Raw genomic sequence first — 15943 nt, 5'->3', positions numbered from 1 at the left:
ATGGAAGCTCGTGAAGAGTGAAAAGCTCATACTGTAGTTCATAAAGAGGAATACAATTTAATTGAGAGTAGGTGATAAGCCTCACAGAGCTATGACTCATATGACACAGATAAAGGTGCTGAGGCAAAACATGAAGGAAAGACGAAGGAGCAAAAGCGGGCAAAAGGGGAGACCAGGCCTCAGCCCTTGGTGCCCGGGAGCTTTGAGAGATGGAAGGGGAAGCTGTTTACCACCGTGCAGATCTGCTCTGGGTTCTTGTTTCTGAAGACTTGTCCAGTGAGACGATAGAGCAGTTTTTGGATTACTGTTTCCTCTGACAGCTCACCCTGCTGTCCTGTGCCTTTGGCATGCTAGGTAGTTCCCCTTTCCCCAGAGTACTGCTCTCTGCAGCAATCGCAGCTGAAACGGAGACTAAGAAACGAAGTTAACCTGTTGTGTTATCATGTTTTAGCTCACAAATTTTAACATATGTACATGTATATATAATTTCCCATTATTTATCTGTTACTAATGTTAATGAAGTTAAGAATGGTATAGAACAAATGGTGGTTTGATAGATTATAACTACCCAAAACCAAGGTATTAAAGATTTTTGTAGTACAACTCAAGTAAAAAGCTTAGACTGACAGAAAAATGACTGTTTATGTTGAAAATAAAAGCGTAACACATCATAGGTATTAGCAGCATGTGTGGAACTATTCTTTTACCAAAATATGATCTTACCATTTTTATTAAGTGGCTTGTTTTTATCATGTTCTTCATTAATCCATTCTTTCATTGTATTTGGCCATAATAAATCATGTGAGTTATGTTCAGAGTATTGCTTCTGCACCCAAAGCCGCTGTCATGATGTATTTAATACACGGACTTACTGGTGAGCCAGGATGCTCCCAGCTTCAGGCTAATTCCTGTGGCACCACGTCTTTTTCTTCAGATGGCATGGAACAAGGTATCTGTAGACAGACCTACTTAAATAGGAAACTAACTGTTTGGACACTTTAAAAATCACTTAGTTTTTGAAGTATTATCGTTATTATACATCTTGCCATCATAGTTCACTTATCCAGGTTTTGGACTTTATCAACATTAAAACTTCTTCATGTAGTCAAATGAGGGGATAGGTGTAAAACCTTACACAAAAGTTTGCTCTTGAAGACTACCATACATTACGATGAATCCACTTGACTTCTGCTTAAGCTACTAATTGGATTTTCATTTATTAAGCTGTAACTGGTGTATGCTTCCTGAACCAGAGGAACTGAAATTTAGTTTGAGTAATATTTAAAAGAAACAGATAAACTCTAAGATCTGACAAGTCACTGTTTAATAGTTTAGGAGGGAAAGGACAATCTCAATAACACATGCAGAACATATTGCTTCATGTTGCATGTGTGAGGATGATGTGTCACTTACTGTGTTTCTTTCTTCCTGATGCTCTTTGAAGACAATGGTGTATTATGTATTTCCTTTAAGAAAGACTTCTCTCAGAAATGTTAAAATAAATTAACTCTGGTACTTGCATGTGGTTAATTCCCATTACTAGCAAAGCCATGTTGTATGGATCATCTCATTGGTTAGCGAGCTACCTCGAATAAATACAACATCCACTTAAAGAGTTAGGAAATTGCATTATCATATAAGCTTCATTCACAAGTGCATGCTTTGTAATTACATCCCTGACTTTTCTTTTTTGTTTTTTTAATTTAGATTATCAGGATTTCAACTTCCCTCCTCTATCGTGAGTACGGGATCTATCCTCACGCTGTGGTTCACAACAGACTTTGCAGTGAGTGCCCAGGGTTTCAAAGCACTGTATGAAGGTAGGTGACCTCATGTGCGTCTACAGATAGAGATGTGCCACTGTGGATTAATGAGTTTCACATGAGGTTAACGGTGCTAGCATTTGACTCCCCCCTCCCCATATATTGATGATTGGCTAATACATTTTGCGATAACTGTCAAACTTTCTAGGACAAAATATATATTTGTAAGTTCCCTTTGTTGATGAAACTTTTCTCGATCGGTTATTTTTGACGTGTAGGGGGATATTTTTGAAAATCTTTGAATGCTAATTACAGGACAATCATTCTAAGAAGAGTTCATGTTTCATGCAGAAGAGTTTGCTTATTTTTTGTCGAGAAATGGTATTGGTAGTAACTGTTTAAATAAAGGGAATTCCACTAAGTGAGTTTTCATCAAAGATGGAATTTGTAATTGAGAAAATTATTCTGGTTTTATTGTTTGGTCATTGCTAGGTATTGGGATTCTGTTTTATTTTCATGTCCTCAAATTTTGTGTCTAGATACTTTTGGAATCGTGCTACCATTATTGAACTACATTAAAAAAAATAAACTGAGTTTAAACTTCAATAGAGGAAGTAATATGATTACTTTATATATTAGATGTTAAGATACTGTCCTAAATTTTTAAAATATAACGACATGAAAAGTGTATATTTTAGTCTTGTTTCACATAAATATTTTAAAATTTCCTTTCACTGCAGTACAAAAGCTACTATTTTTTTTTAAAAAAAAAACATAAATAAACTATTTACCCTGTTAATTAAGAAACTCTCTGGATAGTTAGTGTGAGCTAATCCCTATTTACAGCACACACAGCTTACTTTGGACGTCATTTGATAAGTCACCTCAACACAGGTTTTTATTTGCAACACTAAGTTCCTTTGGGCAAAAATCATCCTTTGCATAAATTTAAAGTGTATATGCTACTGTATTTGATTGTAATTCAATTTTCAGAGAGTATAATGACAATGTTCACTTTGCACAAATATATAGTTTATCTTTTCATTTAAAATTATGCCAGAATGTTGCACAAGATTGTATAATATTCTCACATATTTCAGGCCACTACTTTTGTAAATAAAGCAACATTAAAGTCCTGAAAGGATTACTCTATTTTAAGAATATTTCTAACAGGAAATAATTTAATCTTTAAAAAATAACATGCTACTTAAGATAAATGAGTACTGTTAGCTGTCAAATTTGGTTATATCTATCTACTACTTCCTATACACAGTAAATTCACACAGTTTCTTTTTTGATTAACACTCTAAAATTGTCTCTAAGGCAACTCACACTGGTTACTTGTGAAACCTACCTTGCCCAATCATGTGTGATACTGGCTTGGAAGACAGACCAGGCCACTACATTTTAGAAATCCCAACATTTTTCCTCCCCTTACTGATGTACATTTGGCATATAAATAGAATACAATACTGAATTCTCTAAGATTAATGCTATGTAAACTTTATTTGATGTTGCATAATTGCCAAATGAATCACATTATCTAGACTTTCTGGTCTATTGTTGTTTGTATTAGCAATTGTTGTGATGGTGGAAAGAAAAATGTTTTATGAGGTTGTTTCTGTTAGAAAAATATTTATTGGTGTTTCAAAAAGACCAACTGGAAAATGACTAGAAAGTTGAGTGATTTAATTTTTCAAATGTAGCATGGAGAAATTCATTTAGACATTTAGATTTTAAATAGTGATATTATAATACAGTCTGGGTTTTATAAGCAAATACAAGCTTATATTGTAAATGGAAAAACTAATAAAATAAAAAGGTAATTTGTCTACACACCCAAAATCGTTTTCAAATTTTATATCTATATTTTAAGACATTTCTCTGCTAACTTAAAAGACTCCTAAGAAAATCTGTGCTATCTGGAGAAACAAAGTTAATTATAATCCCCAATGAAGAGTAAAGGCTTTCATTGCAAGCATCAATTTATTTATCAATAGTTTAACCAGTTCCCACTAGTAATTTAGATCCAACTCTAACTTACCAAGGGAACATAACAGAGAAATAAAAGATTTTATTAAGAATAGTGTATAAAGTGATTTGCATAATTGCCAAATGAGTCACATTACCTAGACAGAACCAATGATAATGGGTCAGAAAAAATATCTAAAATTGTTTCAGAACCAGGACATTTTCCTTTGGATGTTTTATGATTTACTTTTTTCCTGCTGGCTTATTTTGAAGAGCTATTCATTAAGCAATTTATATAAAACAAATAATATAATGAAATTTTGATGTATTATGAAAGACTTATAAAGGAAATTGAATTAAGAAATTCAATACTAAAGCAGCTTGACAAATAATAATTTGCTATAGTCCTTTTAGTAGTACAAGATTGCAGTTTAAATTTTTAATTTAAATCCATTGGCTTGGATTTGAGAAAATCCTTCAAATTTTAAAAATCTGTAAAAACCTTGGTAACAAATATTATCTGGGCACTGAACTTTAGTGTTTATTGCCAATGCTTTGAAATATGTGCTATTTACCTAAATTATCAGTGATACATCAAAATTCATGAGACCAATAAAAATGTACTATGTGTATAAATAGCATTTAATCATGTATTCCTATTTTCTCTCTTATTTCATAAACAATATTAATTACAAAAAAACAATAAAGATTCTTTATTTTTTTTCATTAACCTAATTTGCTAAGAAAAAAAAATCACGTAGGATTTGGAAAATTGACATGTGATTAAGGCATGGCCACAGATTAGATTTGAGACATTAAAAGAGAATATCAACTTGATGACATGATAATCTAGAAACTGTACCCCAAACTGTCTCTGTGTTCTTTTTTTTCTTGTTAAAGTAACAGATTTTATTTTATTTTCCATTTAATAGACCAAAGACATTTTAAACAATCTGAATCTTTATGTGTTATTCAAAAGATGTACACATTTTCAAGACATGTAATATGCCAACCTCTCTTAAAATTAATAGTAATAACTATGAAGGTAGCTAATAGTGATTTCATTATTGCCAAGGGCAGGACTCAGATCTTTTTACAGATAAAATAGTAAAACCTCATGGAAAACACAAGTATGGGTGATACTGCATATAAACAGCTGTTTTTACAAAATATAAATTCAAATAAACTAGAGAAAAGAAAAAGAATACCAGCTAGGTATGCAAGGAGAGGCATAGAGAGATTGAGAGGTAATGAGTTTTGTTTCTTTGCTTGTTTTTTGTTTATTATTATTATTGGAATAATCAAAGTTCTCTGGAAGTGATTGGGGTGATGAATGCTCAAATATGATTATACTGAATACCATTGATCATACCCTTTGGATGGATTTGTGTTTTATTAATATGTATCAAAAAAACTGTAAAAAAAGCAAAAAAAAAAAAAAAGCAGAGACTCTCCAGTTGTTGTAACTTGCTGCCTGGAAAAAAGTTTTGATCATTTTTTCTGCTTTTTAAAAATTTTTTAATGTCATTGATTAATATATTATATATATTCACTCTTCTCAGCCTTTTACAGAAAATTATCTTCTTTTAACTATATAGTTTTTGAGAGGTTTGTACAAGTGTATATAGTCATAAATTACATCCACAATCAATATATAAAACATTTCCATCACCCCCCAAAGTTCTTTTGCCTCACTTTAAATTCAATCCCAGCCTCAAGCAACCACTGGTTTTCTTTATGTATCTACAGTTCTGCATTTTCAGAATGTCGTATAAGTAAAACCACGTAGTAAGTAGTCCATTGGGTTTGGCTTCTTTCATTTAACCTAATACAAAAAAACCCTCATCTATGTGTTGCATATATCAGTAGTTTCTCAATGTTCTTTTTATATTTCAGATTTTAAAAGAGAATACCTCCATATTTTAATGTTTTTTCTTATTTGATTTAAAGGAATCTAATTGTTAGAAACAGTAATGAATATAAGATGAAAAATCTTGTACTCAAATTTTAATTTTTTTGGTTCTGAAGTCTGGATTTTTTATTTTTTGTATTTTTGTAATTTACATTGTAGTTTATACTCTCATGTGATTCTGTAGGTTATGGGAAGATAGATAATGGCCTATATCTGTCATTGTCATTCAGGATGATTCCCAAGTCCCAAAAATGCCCCCGTATTACATCTCTTTTTCCCTCTCCTTGCCTTCAGAGCCTCTAGTGGCCACTGTCTCCACATCAATGTTGAAATGTCTTCCATTGTTAGAATTGCAATACGTCTATAGTAAAATACCAGTAAGTCCACTCCAGTCCATAGCTCATTCCCCAATCCTGAGGACTCTGGGATGGTGATGCCCACTCCACCTCTAACTGAGGCAGGGCTTTGATCCCATAGAGCGGAAGGATGGGGCTTGCTTCCTTGTAGCTGTAGGCTCGCTTGCTTCCTTAGTGTGATGGTTGTTCGTCCTCACCTCCTTGTTAGTTGTCCTGAGTGAGTCCAATGAACTGGAGAGTAGGTGTTGCAACTCCACTGAGGCTCAGGGCCAAGATGGCACATGGATGGACCAAAGAGTTAAGTCTCTTGTACGTACTCTACCAACTCCAGCACCAGCTATAGATTGAAATAGAAGGGACAGATGAGCCATGTGTAGGGAAGTCATAATATTTTTTTTATTAGAGAAGTTGTAAATTTATAGTACAATCATGCATAAAATACAGGAGTCCCATGTATCTCTCTATTATTGACAACTTGCATTTAATGTGATACATTTGTTGTTATAATTGATGAAAGCACATTTGTATAATTGTACTGTTAATTGCAGTCCATGGTTTAACTTAGGGTTTACTGATTGTATTAATTCCATGGATTTTTAAAAATACATATGCTAGATCCATATATACAATATAAATCCCCCCTTTGAACTACATTCAAGTGATAATTCAGTGCTGTTAATTACGTTCACAATGTTGTGCTGCCATAACCACCAAGCATTACAAAACTGTTTTAACTGCCCAAATAGGAACTTCGGAAGTCTTATTTTAAATAAATTTTGGTTTTTAATGAAGTTTTTTTTGTTAATGCACACTTTTATATATTTTTTCTGAATATCATTTCAGTTGCTTCATCAGTTATTTGTTATGTTATATGTTGACTTTTAACAATCTAAATCAATGTTGATTGTAGTTTAAACTAATTTTCATGAATTATTTTTTATAATATAGTTTGGCATTTTAGATTTTTTTTTTGATAAGTGAAATAAGTTTTCTTTGAAGTTGATTGTATTTATATAACCTGATGCTTAATGAGAAACAATATTTGTATGAAATATTATTTATATTTAGATGGAAAGTGTCAACACTACTAAACTGAGTCCAATAATATCCACTTAGGATCAATATTTAACTTGTATTAAAACTTTCTTAAGAGTATAAAGCAGTTCCTTAGATAGGGAAGAAGATTTAAAACCAGCAAAGATTTTCCTCCATGAGAGGGTAGATTTCTAAAAGCTATGTGAATACACACCATATGCACAATTTGATAGAAATATTTGTTTTCAAAATTTGCAAGTTCTGAAACAAAATTAAATCAGATTCTTGATTAGACCAAAGCCAATTAGAAATGGTAGGATTTTAAATATGTTGGTTGGCTGACATAATTGTTGAAAAATGGAAATTCTAAACCATAACTGCTGATAGTAAAATATATTTAGAAAAATTACTAATTTTAAACATGAAACTGTTATATCAGTTTCCCAGCATTCCATCTTTAAATATATTGGCCTTAAATTTTATGCATGAGATCTGTAAGAAACCAAAAGTGTCAAAATTCATTTAATGAATAAATACTAGAACTGGAGCAATGAGGAATTCAACATTACTGAACAGTAAAATTTGTTTGTGGTAGGAAACCATATTTCATACAAAGTAAACAGCATATTCATTGGAGTGGAAAAAGCAATTGCTCATGAAGATAAGTCTCTCATATTTCCTTGGGTTACAATCATAAGATCTCGTAGCTCAGGTATTTGTATATGTGTGTATACATAAATGATAGTTAGATTAGGTAGATGGCAGATGGATGGGTGGTTGGATGGATGGATAGGTAGGTAGATAGATAGATAGATAGATAGATAGATAGATAGATAGATAGATAGATAGATAGATAGATAGATGTGCCATAGGGAATCCTCACAAATCCCCTGGGTTCTTTCCTGGTGCAGAGAATTGAAGTCCACACCAAGGTTGATCACACAAGGAAAAGAGTTTTATTTAGCTGGTGGAGGTCAGGGGAGTAATTCTCAAAACTTCTTCCCCCAAAATCAAGAGTCCCAACAATATATATCAGCTTGTGTTAAGGAGTAATTTGTGATTGGGGAAAGGAGATTGACCGATAAGGTGGGTTTGCAGGTGGGTTAATAACTGTGCATGCTCTGTGCTCCTACATGCCTTAACACACTTTGTTATATATCACATGTTCCAAAAATGGCATCTAAATCCCATCCAGAGGCAGAGAATTCACTATTATAACAAGCTATAGTTCAGCTAAGTTCATTCTACTATCACACTAAGCATGCACCACGAACGGGAAATCACCATTCTTTGGTGAACTAGGATTCTGGGGTCAGCTACTGACTATGTCTACAAGCCATAAGGCTGTTTCCTAAAATAGGCAACATCAAGCTTGGGAAAGGAAACAGGTGGGAGGTTAGAGGTTAGCACAGCTCCTAGGTGCTCTCTGTCTAGGAGCTTTTACCACAGGGGCCCTTTCAATGCCAGGGATTGTATGTGCATTGACATAGTGTGTGTGTGCATGAGTAAGTAAGAGGACAAACAGATTTACTCATTCCTTATTTCAATACTCATTCTTTGAACATCTACCCAGTACTGAGCTGAGTGATGGGAATACAAAGATGGTAAGAATGGTGCCTCTTCTCCAGGACTACTAAAGGAGAAAAGAAAGAAATTGAATAAAGCAGTGTGGTGTTGGTGCTAACAAGTAGTTATGGTGGTTTGATAATAGAAGGTCAAGGAGGGAAGAGACCGCTCTAATCGGGTATCGCCATAGAGAAAAACAGAAAGCTGATGCTTGGTCTATGTCTTGAAGAATTCGTTAAGAAAAAGAAATCTCATGGGCTAAATGGCTTCTTTGTGTCAGGCATGGAATAGAAGTTTTCAGGAAGTTCCTAAAATAAGAGGATCTTTCTGAGTGAGGAAGAAATATGGACAAGAGCATAGGTGGGGGATGCAAAACTTAGTCATCTTTCAGAATTATAAGAAGTCTAGTTTGATGGGAGAATGAATGCAGAAATTCTAGGAAGTTGAGGGAAGGTGAGTCTGGAGGGGGCGCAGAGGGGTCACCTCTAGTTTTGGTGCCACTCAGTTCAAAATAAGCACAGCATAGGGTCTGCCTCAACTCCTAGCAATGAGGTGGTTATGTTTATATTTTTTCATTCTTTATATATATATATATATATATATATATATATATATACTTTATATATATATATATACTTTATTAAATCTTTAAAAGAAAAAGAAAATCTTTAAAAGAAAAGCTGAATTCAATTCACTGAACTATCGACGTTCAGGATTTTTGTTTGCATATTATATGTTGCCATTTTATAATTTTATCATCTTTTGGCTTTCAAATAATAGTTGTGATATTTAAAATATATTCATGAAAAAGAAGAATAAAATGGATTAACAAATTCTACATTCTCATGGCATTTTTAACTTTAGCCATCAGTTGGCACTTAATATGCCATCTTCTATGGTCATTTCCATGCGTAACTTTGAAGGGAGTAATTAAGTCTGAGAAAAATTTGAATCCTTGACATTTAGCACAGAGTAAACATTTAAAAATATTTTTGATAAAAAATATACACTCAGACCTCCACTTAATATTATCCATTAGTTCATGTCCCTTTCCTTCAAACTCTAAAAGCAGAACTACTAATACATGATAAACTTGACTCATTTCACTTTGGTTTTCTCTCTGGTTAACACACTGTCTCATCCAGAAGTTTCTAAAGAACACTGAAATGATTTAAAACAAACAGAGAGATTATATGACAGTACTGCTCTAAAAAATAATTGGCCCACAACCTCAGTCATTAAATTAAAACCTTATAAATGTAAAATGAGGTGATACTCACTTATTCATTTATTATGTTTTTATGTCATGGTAACAAATGGCTACATTTTCTTATACTATTTAAATAATTACCAGAGAAAAGTGAACCTTGGCTACAGTGGAGACCTTTCATTCTGGTTTCACTAATTAGTTAACTCAGGGGATAAGGCAGGACTTCTTATTTCCAGTGTGTTTCTTTGTTGGCTGAATTTATTTGGCATTTCCCTCTGTCACATCCATCAAGCAGAATTTTCTTTCCTGTAACTTCCATGGATCTGGATTTAGAAAGAGCAGCTAGATTATTACCCTTCAAGCTCAAAGCTTTATTTAGAGTGTCAGCACTGATTTATTTCTTCTTGAAGTGATTACGCAAACTCAACGTGAATTAAAGCATGGAACGTGAAATGGCCCACCTGGCAGGAAAAGAATGCTCCTGTCTGAAGAAAGTGATAGCAAAGAAATAGCAGTTAGCTGTCCATTCGCTGACACTTCAATATTATTTTGGATTTAAAATCATTACTGTGCTGAAACAAATGTAAAATTTCTAGAATTACTTTTCACTCGGCTATTCTGGTGAGTCGAGGCTGGTAAATCCAGGTTTCCCTTTGGTAAGGATGCATTTTCATCTTTCCCTAACAAGTATGGTATTTGCCCTCATATTAGTACTTCCCTTTGGCTTATTCCAGAGACTAGATATCTTCTTTGTCCTTCATTTGTGGGTTTTTTAAATTACATTATAAAGTAAATGTTGCTGTTAATACATCCACACTAGCTTCTCAAAACTAAAACTAGATGTTAAAGAAATATGTTTACTTTTTGAAAGTTCCATTTTAAGATGATAATATATGGGGAAAAAATGAAGCAGAAAGGGAAGCCACTGTGGTTCAAGCAGTTGGGCTCCTGCCTACCATAAGGGAGGCCCTGGGTTCACATCCCAGGGCCTCCTTGTGAAGGTAGGCTCACCTGCACGCGGCAGAGAGCTGCTTGACTGCAAGCACCGCAGAGTGCCACCCAGCCCGCAAGTGCTGCAGAGAGCTGACTCAGCAAGGAGATGCAACAAAAAGGGAGACAAGTGAAAAAAGACAGAGGAGCGCACAGCGAATGGACACAGAGAAGCATACAACAGGCAAGCCGCAGGGCGGGGGCAGGAACAAATAAAAAGTAATTTAAAAATTTTTTTAAATGAAGCAAAATTTCAGAGAGAGAGAAAGAGAGAGAGAGAGCGTGTGCCATGTGGGGAGGGGGTGCAGATGCTGGAAGTTAAAAGTCCCAGGAGGAGAACAGAGAGGACGTGCCAGGAGTCATGGCAGGAGTCCAAGGCAAGGACCCGAGTGGCCAGCATCCACACCAGAAGGCTACACACCTTGGGCTGAAATTTCTTGTTGCTGATAACTCAATTTTGAACTACTCTTAGCCTCACAACCATGAACCAACCAATTCCCATTGTTAAATCCAACCTGCTGTGTGGTATTTGTCATAGCAGCCTGGCAAAGGAAGACAATTGCCAATAAAAGGAGGTCCTTTACAGTTATTTTTTTTTTAAATGTGGCACTGCCATAAGGAAACAATTTAGTCGAGGCATGTATGTCCATTTGTGGCTATTAATATATCTAATGAAAGACTAAAAGCTAGAATAAGTTTGGGCAACTACACAAGCCTGGTCAAAGCGAAGTCTCAAAAGCAAAGACTTGTCACTCAGGCTCGGTCCTCGGGAGAGAAAGCCTTGGCTGACCGATCTGAGTCCTGCGGTCCCCTGCCAGGGCATACCTGTGGGGGACACGGGAGCCAGGAGCAGCTTTAGCCACGCCAGTCCTCTGTAAGTCTAGCCCTATTCTGTCGATCTGACTTGCTTAATTTGGGCATCATGGATAATCTTTTAAGTTTTCATCTAGCTAAACATTAAATGCATGATTTTGTACATACGTGTGTTTTTCTTAGGGAAAAGTTTCATGGTCTTCGTCAATTTTCAAGCGTTCCGTAACTCACAGAAAGGTCAGAATGTAAATGGATGGGTCTGTGTTAAACATATTTCCAGCTTATTTTTGCCTCGTATATTATTCCTTATTTTTGTTCTGATTCTCTGTTCACAAAGCAACTTTCTGGTTATAATTTGGTTTCATATATAGGCATAGAGTGACTAAAAATGTGGGCTGGTCGATCAATGTAAGTAGCCTACTTCTGAATTGTCATTTATTAATGTGGCATTTTGCTTTTATGTATTGATTCTGTGAACTTAATTAATGTGCATTTAACCCTAAGAGATGACTCTCTTCTCAGAACACTACGCAGTCTAGTTTCTGATTCAATTGGAGTAGATCACTGCAAATTCAGTAAGATAGTAAATGCTACCCGTGAAGTCCACCCAGAGACAGTAAGCTGGTCTTTTGCCCTGGCTACACACACACACACACACACACACACACACACACACACACAGAGTTATATTGCTTTGTACCATTTCCTTCACGCAACATTATAACAAAATATTTCCATTAAAATGCTGGTATTATTAAAAAGATTGAGTTGGTCCTACATGTGTTGAGCTGAGGGGATGTCTGAGATACATTAAAGTGAAAAAATACAGAAAATCATATCTAGTATGATCTCTTTTTGGTAAAAATATGAATAAAAGCACTTGTATGAGTATGCACAAGTACAAACACACATGCTTGTAGAAGAATCATTCCTGAAAGGTCAATATAAATACTTTTGGTGGAAGTGGCATGAGTGGGAGGACAGATTGCTGGATTTTTCTCTGGACCTGCATTATTAAGTTTATTGCAATAAGCATTAAAAATAGAATAATAGTCTTTAAAGAGGAAGAGGTTTTTGAAGATAATGTGGAAATTAATATTCTTAAATGGAACTCTACCTCTTACCTGAAAATTGAATGAAAAAATGGAACCAGAAAATTAAAAGACATTCAATATTTTTTTCAAATGGGTGAATTAATGAGTTCCAAGACCAACACTGAAGTTGAAATGCTTTTGGAAAATAAGAGAAAATAATTCATACTCCCTAGAAATCTACTCTCAGAAATAATAGTCTGTCTAAATGGAACATAGTAAAAAGCAAGCTAATTCCATGTAAGAGCCATCTTCAAAATCAAAATCGTGATTAAGTAACAAAATAAGGAATAAAACTTGGTGTTAGATGGGATTCCCAAACCATGAATAATTGTACTTGAATTTCTTAATATATTTTTGTCATTATTACAATCTAAATTTTATTCTTTATACCCACTTATCTCTCAAGAATTTTTTCTACTTGTTTATTGTATTATAGATAAATGGCTCCAAACTCATAGATACATATATATACACACACATATATATACAAATACATACATACATACATACATATATACACATAAAAGGAATATTTTGATAATATGTAATGGGTGGTAGTTTATAATCGGTGAAATATGTAATGTTGAAAAGTAAAAGTTGATCATTATTTAAAATGAGCTCCTATAAGCAATGCTTTTAAGACTGTTTCTTAATAATCTAATTTTTCCTTTGCTGTTACTTATCCTTAATGAGTGTCCCAAAATGCTAGATATTAAGTGTTACAGCATCAAGCCTTGGCTATATCCTATTTGAAACCTAGAAATGAAGAACCTTCAAAGAAATTAATTATTTAAATGTATATATGTGGATAAGACATGGATTATGTGTTCTCGATTTAATCCATTTTTCCAAACATTATGAATCCCACCATTGGACAGATTACTTAGATACTTATTATATCAACTTCCTCATTTCTAAAGTGAAGAATGAATACTACTTACATCATATAGTTATTACTAAACATATATAAGATTAGCAGTTTAAACCTCCAGGCTCAGTACTTGGTATAAAAAAACAATTTCTTCTTCTCATGCTACATGATTGACATAAAGATCTTAATAAATGTAGTTATGATTATTCTAAATTATATAATATTTATCTCTAATGTCGTTGTCTTCTCATTTTGTGCTCTTTTCCTCTTTTAGCGTCTTGTTCTTGGAAAGTCTGCAAAACTTATCTAATTCTATCTTCCTTTCCTTAGCTTTCATAGCTCTAAGGAGCACATAGAAATAAAAAGCAACCAAATTATAATGGATCAATGCTTTTCTGAGAGTGCAAAGAACAGATTCCCTAAGTGATAAGTGGCAGTTTCTGGTTTCTGACAGGATGGCAAGTTGCACATTTTGTTTAGAATTTCTTTTTTTGGGGGAGAGGGTCAGGGATACTCTAATTTTTTTCTCTCAAATGTCAACTCACATAAGTACATTTTTGCTCTGCTTCCATGGTTTATTTGTTCATTTTTACAAACAAATTCTAAAATAACTTAAGAAACGGGAATAGAGAGTACTGAAGAAAGGAGAAATTGGGCTGTTAATGCTTGCTTCTGGTTGTAGGTGGTTAGTTTGGGGAAATTCAGTGGAAAACTGTCAGAGTATGAGATAAATTTGGACTGTAAAAAGAAAAAAACTCCAGCATGCATTTAGTTTGAAAACAAAAAGATCCAAAAATGCTGGAAATAAAAGGTAAATATTCAATCTAGGACAAAAACATATTAATATTGCAATTTGATTAGATATATCTATTTTAGTTTTGAAGTTAGAGAAATGCCTCCCATGGTAAGGCCCTTTAGTGAAAGACATATTAAATTAAGCTAATCTGTAGCGATATGTATAAATTAAACTTAAAAATTTGTTTCACTGTCTTGTATATAAAGAAGCAAATGCAAAATATACATACAAATGATAAAAAGAGATGCAAATATGTGTTTTATCTGCTGAGTACTTAAATCCATCTACAGGGAATTCAGGGTTCATTTCCATTTCTGAATTTATACTTAACATGTAAATTTATTAACATTTCTGATATTCTTGCTTGCTAAGTTTGATAGGTCACTGAATATCAAACAAGCATCTGTGTTGCTAAATCTAAGCCAGTTTTTCAAAGGGTATGTTATTCTAAAAATGTTCAACCTATTTATGAAGTTTCTTTCTTCTTTTTCACTATTGTTTCCTTTAAGCACAGCCAGAAAATGACAATCTAAAACCTCATCTGGAAAATAGATGCAAGGCTGACCTCAACAATGTTCATATTCTAGAGATGTCAATTATAGCTTTATTCCCGATTTAAACAAAATGAAGCATTGCTTTTATTCACTGCCTTGAAGAGGTGTGATCTAGAATTGTAGTATGAGGCTTTGCATTTTCTAAAATCTGACTATTTTATTTCAAATTGCCTATTTCACTTCTTATTCCTTAGTGCTAATAGAGTTATTATAAAGCTAAATAGGAAACATCTTTGCTTGTGTCCAAGCATTCATCAGGAAAATTAGAACTGGGAGTGAAATAAAACTTTCAAATAAAAAAAATTCACAATTTATGCAGTTTTAATATTCTCCCCAGTCTTTTTCCTAAAAACTGATAATGGAGAAAATACCAGTTTCTTGACAATAGAGGTCGAAATGCCCTTTCTAGAGGATCTCTGAGTTTGTTTTAACCAGTTTTCTTGAAGACATTTCTGACATTGGTTATTTTAAAATTAAACCTTATATTTCTTTAATATCCTCAGCAAGATGAGGGGGCAAGATGAGTGGAAGACAAGTCGCCTGGGTTCTGTTGACTAGCAACATTAATTTTTATACATTTCATTAAGATTTGGTAATCATTTTAATTACATGTGTCTTCTAAGTTTTGGTTTCATTTTTTCAATCAGGTGTATGTTTTTACTAAAATATCCTTATAAATATTAGAAAATGACATGGAAAACTACATTTGGGAAAGAGAAGAGGGTGGATGAGAGTGGACAGCTGGTGTGTGTGGGATGTTAGAGTTTTTTCCAATAATTCTACTTGGTGTAGGAGGGTAACAAATGGTAGATATTATGCAGGCATAAGAGACTGAACACATTTCAGCTTTGGGGGCGTTATCTATCTTACCTCTTAAAGATGGAGGATTTCAGTATTTCCACATTTGAGGGGTTTTTTTCCAAATGCTTTTTTTTATTTTAAAAATTATTTTAATTGTCTTTTTAAAAAAGATATGTAGACACAAAAAAATGTTACATTAAAAAATATAAGA

The 15943-nt window shown here is 33.7% G+C and overlaps 1 protein-coding gene across 1 annotated transcript in view; it reads left to right on the top strand.

The window, feature by feature from the left end:
• The window catches only part of CSMD1 (CUB and Sushi multiple domains 1), a 2093507-nt gene that overhangs the window by 575492 nt on the left and 1502072 nt on the right, over nt 1-15943 (top strand). Inside the window, exon 3 of the mRNA XM_058288018.2 lies at nt 1708-1820. Within this exon, the coding sequence (XP_058144001.1) occupies nt 1708-1820 (113 nt within the window). The remainder of the gene's footprint in view (nt 1-1707; nt 1821-15943) is intronic.

Source organism: Dasypus novemcinctus, chromosome 25, assembly GCF_030445035.2.
Source record: "Dasypus novemcinctus isolate mDasNov1 chromosome 25, mDasNov1.1.hap2, whole genome shotgun sequence".
Taxonomy (NCBI): domain Eukaryota; kingdom Metazoa; phylum Chordata; class Mammalia; order Cingulata; family Dasypodidae; genus Dasypus; species Dasypus novemcinctus.
Note: the sequence above shows the minus strand (reverse complement) of the source record. Positions and strands in the feature narration are given on the sequence as shown.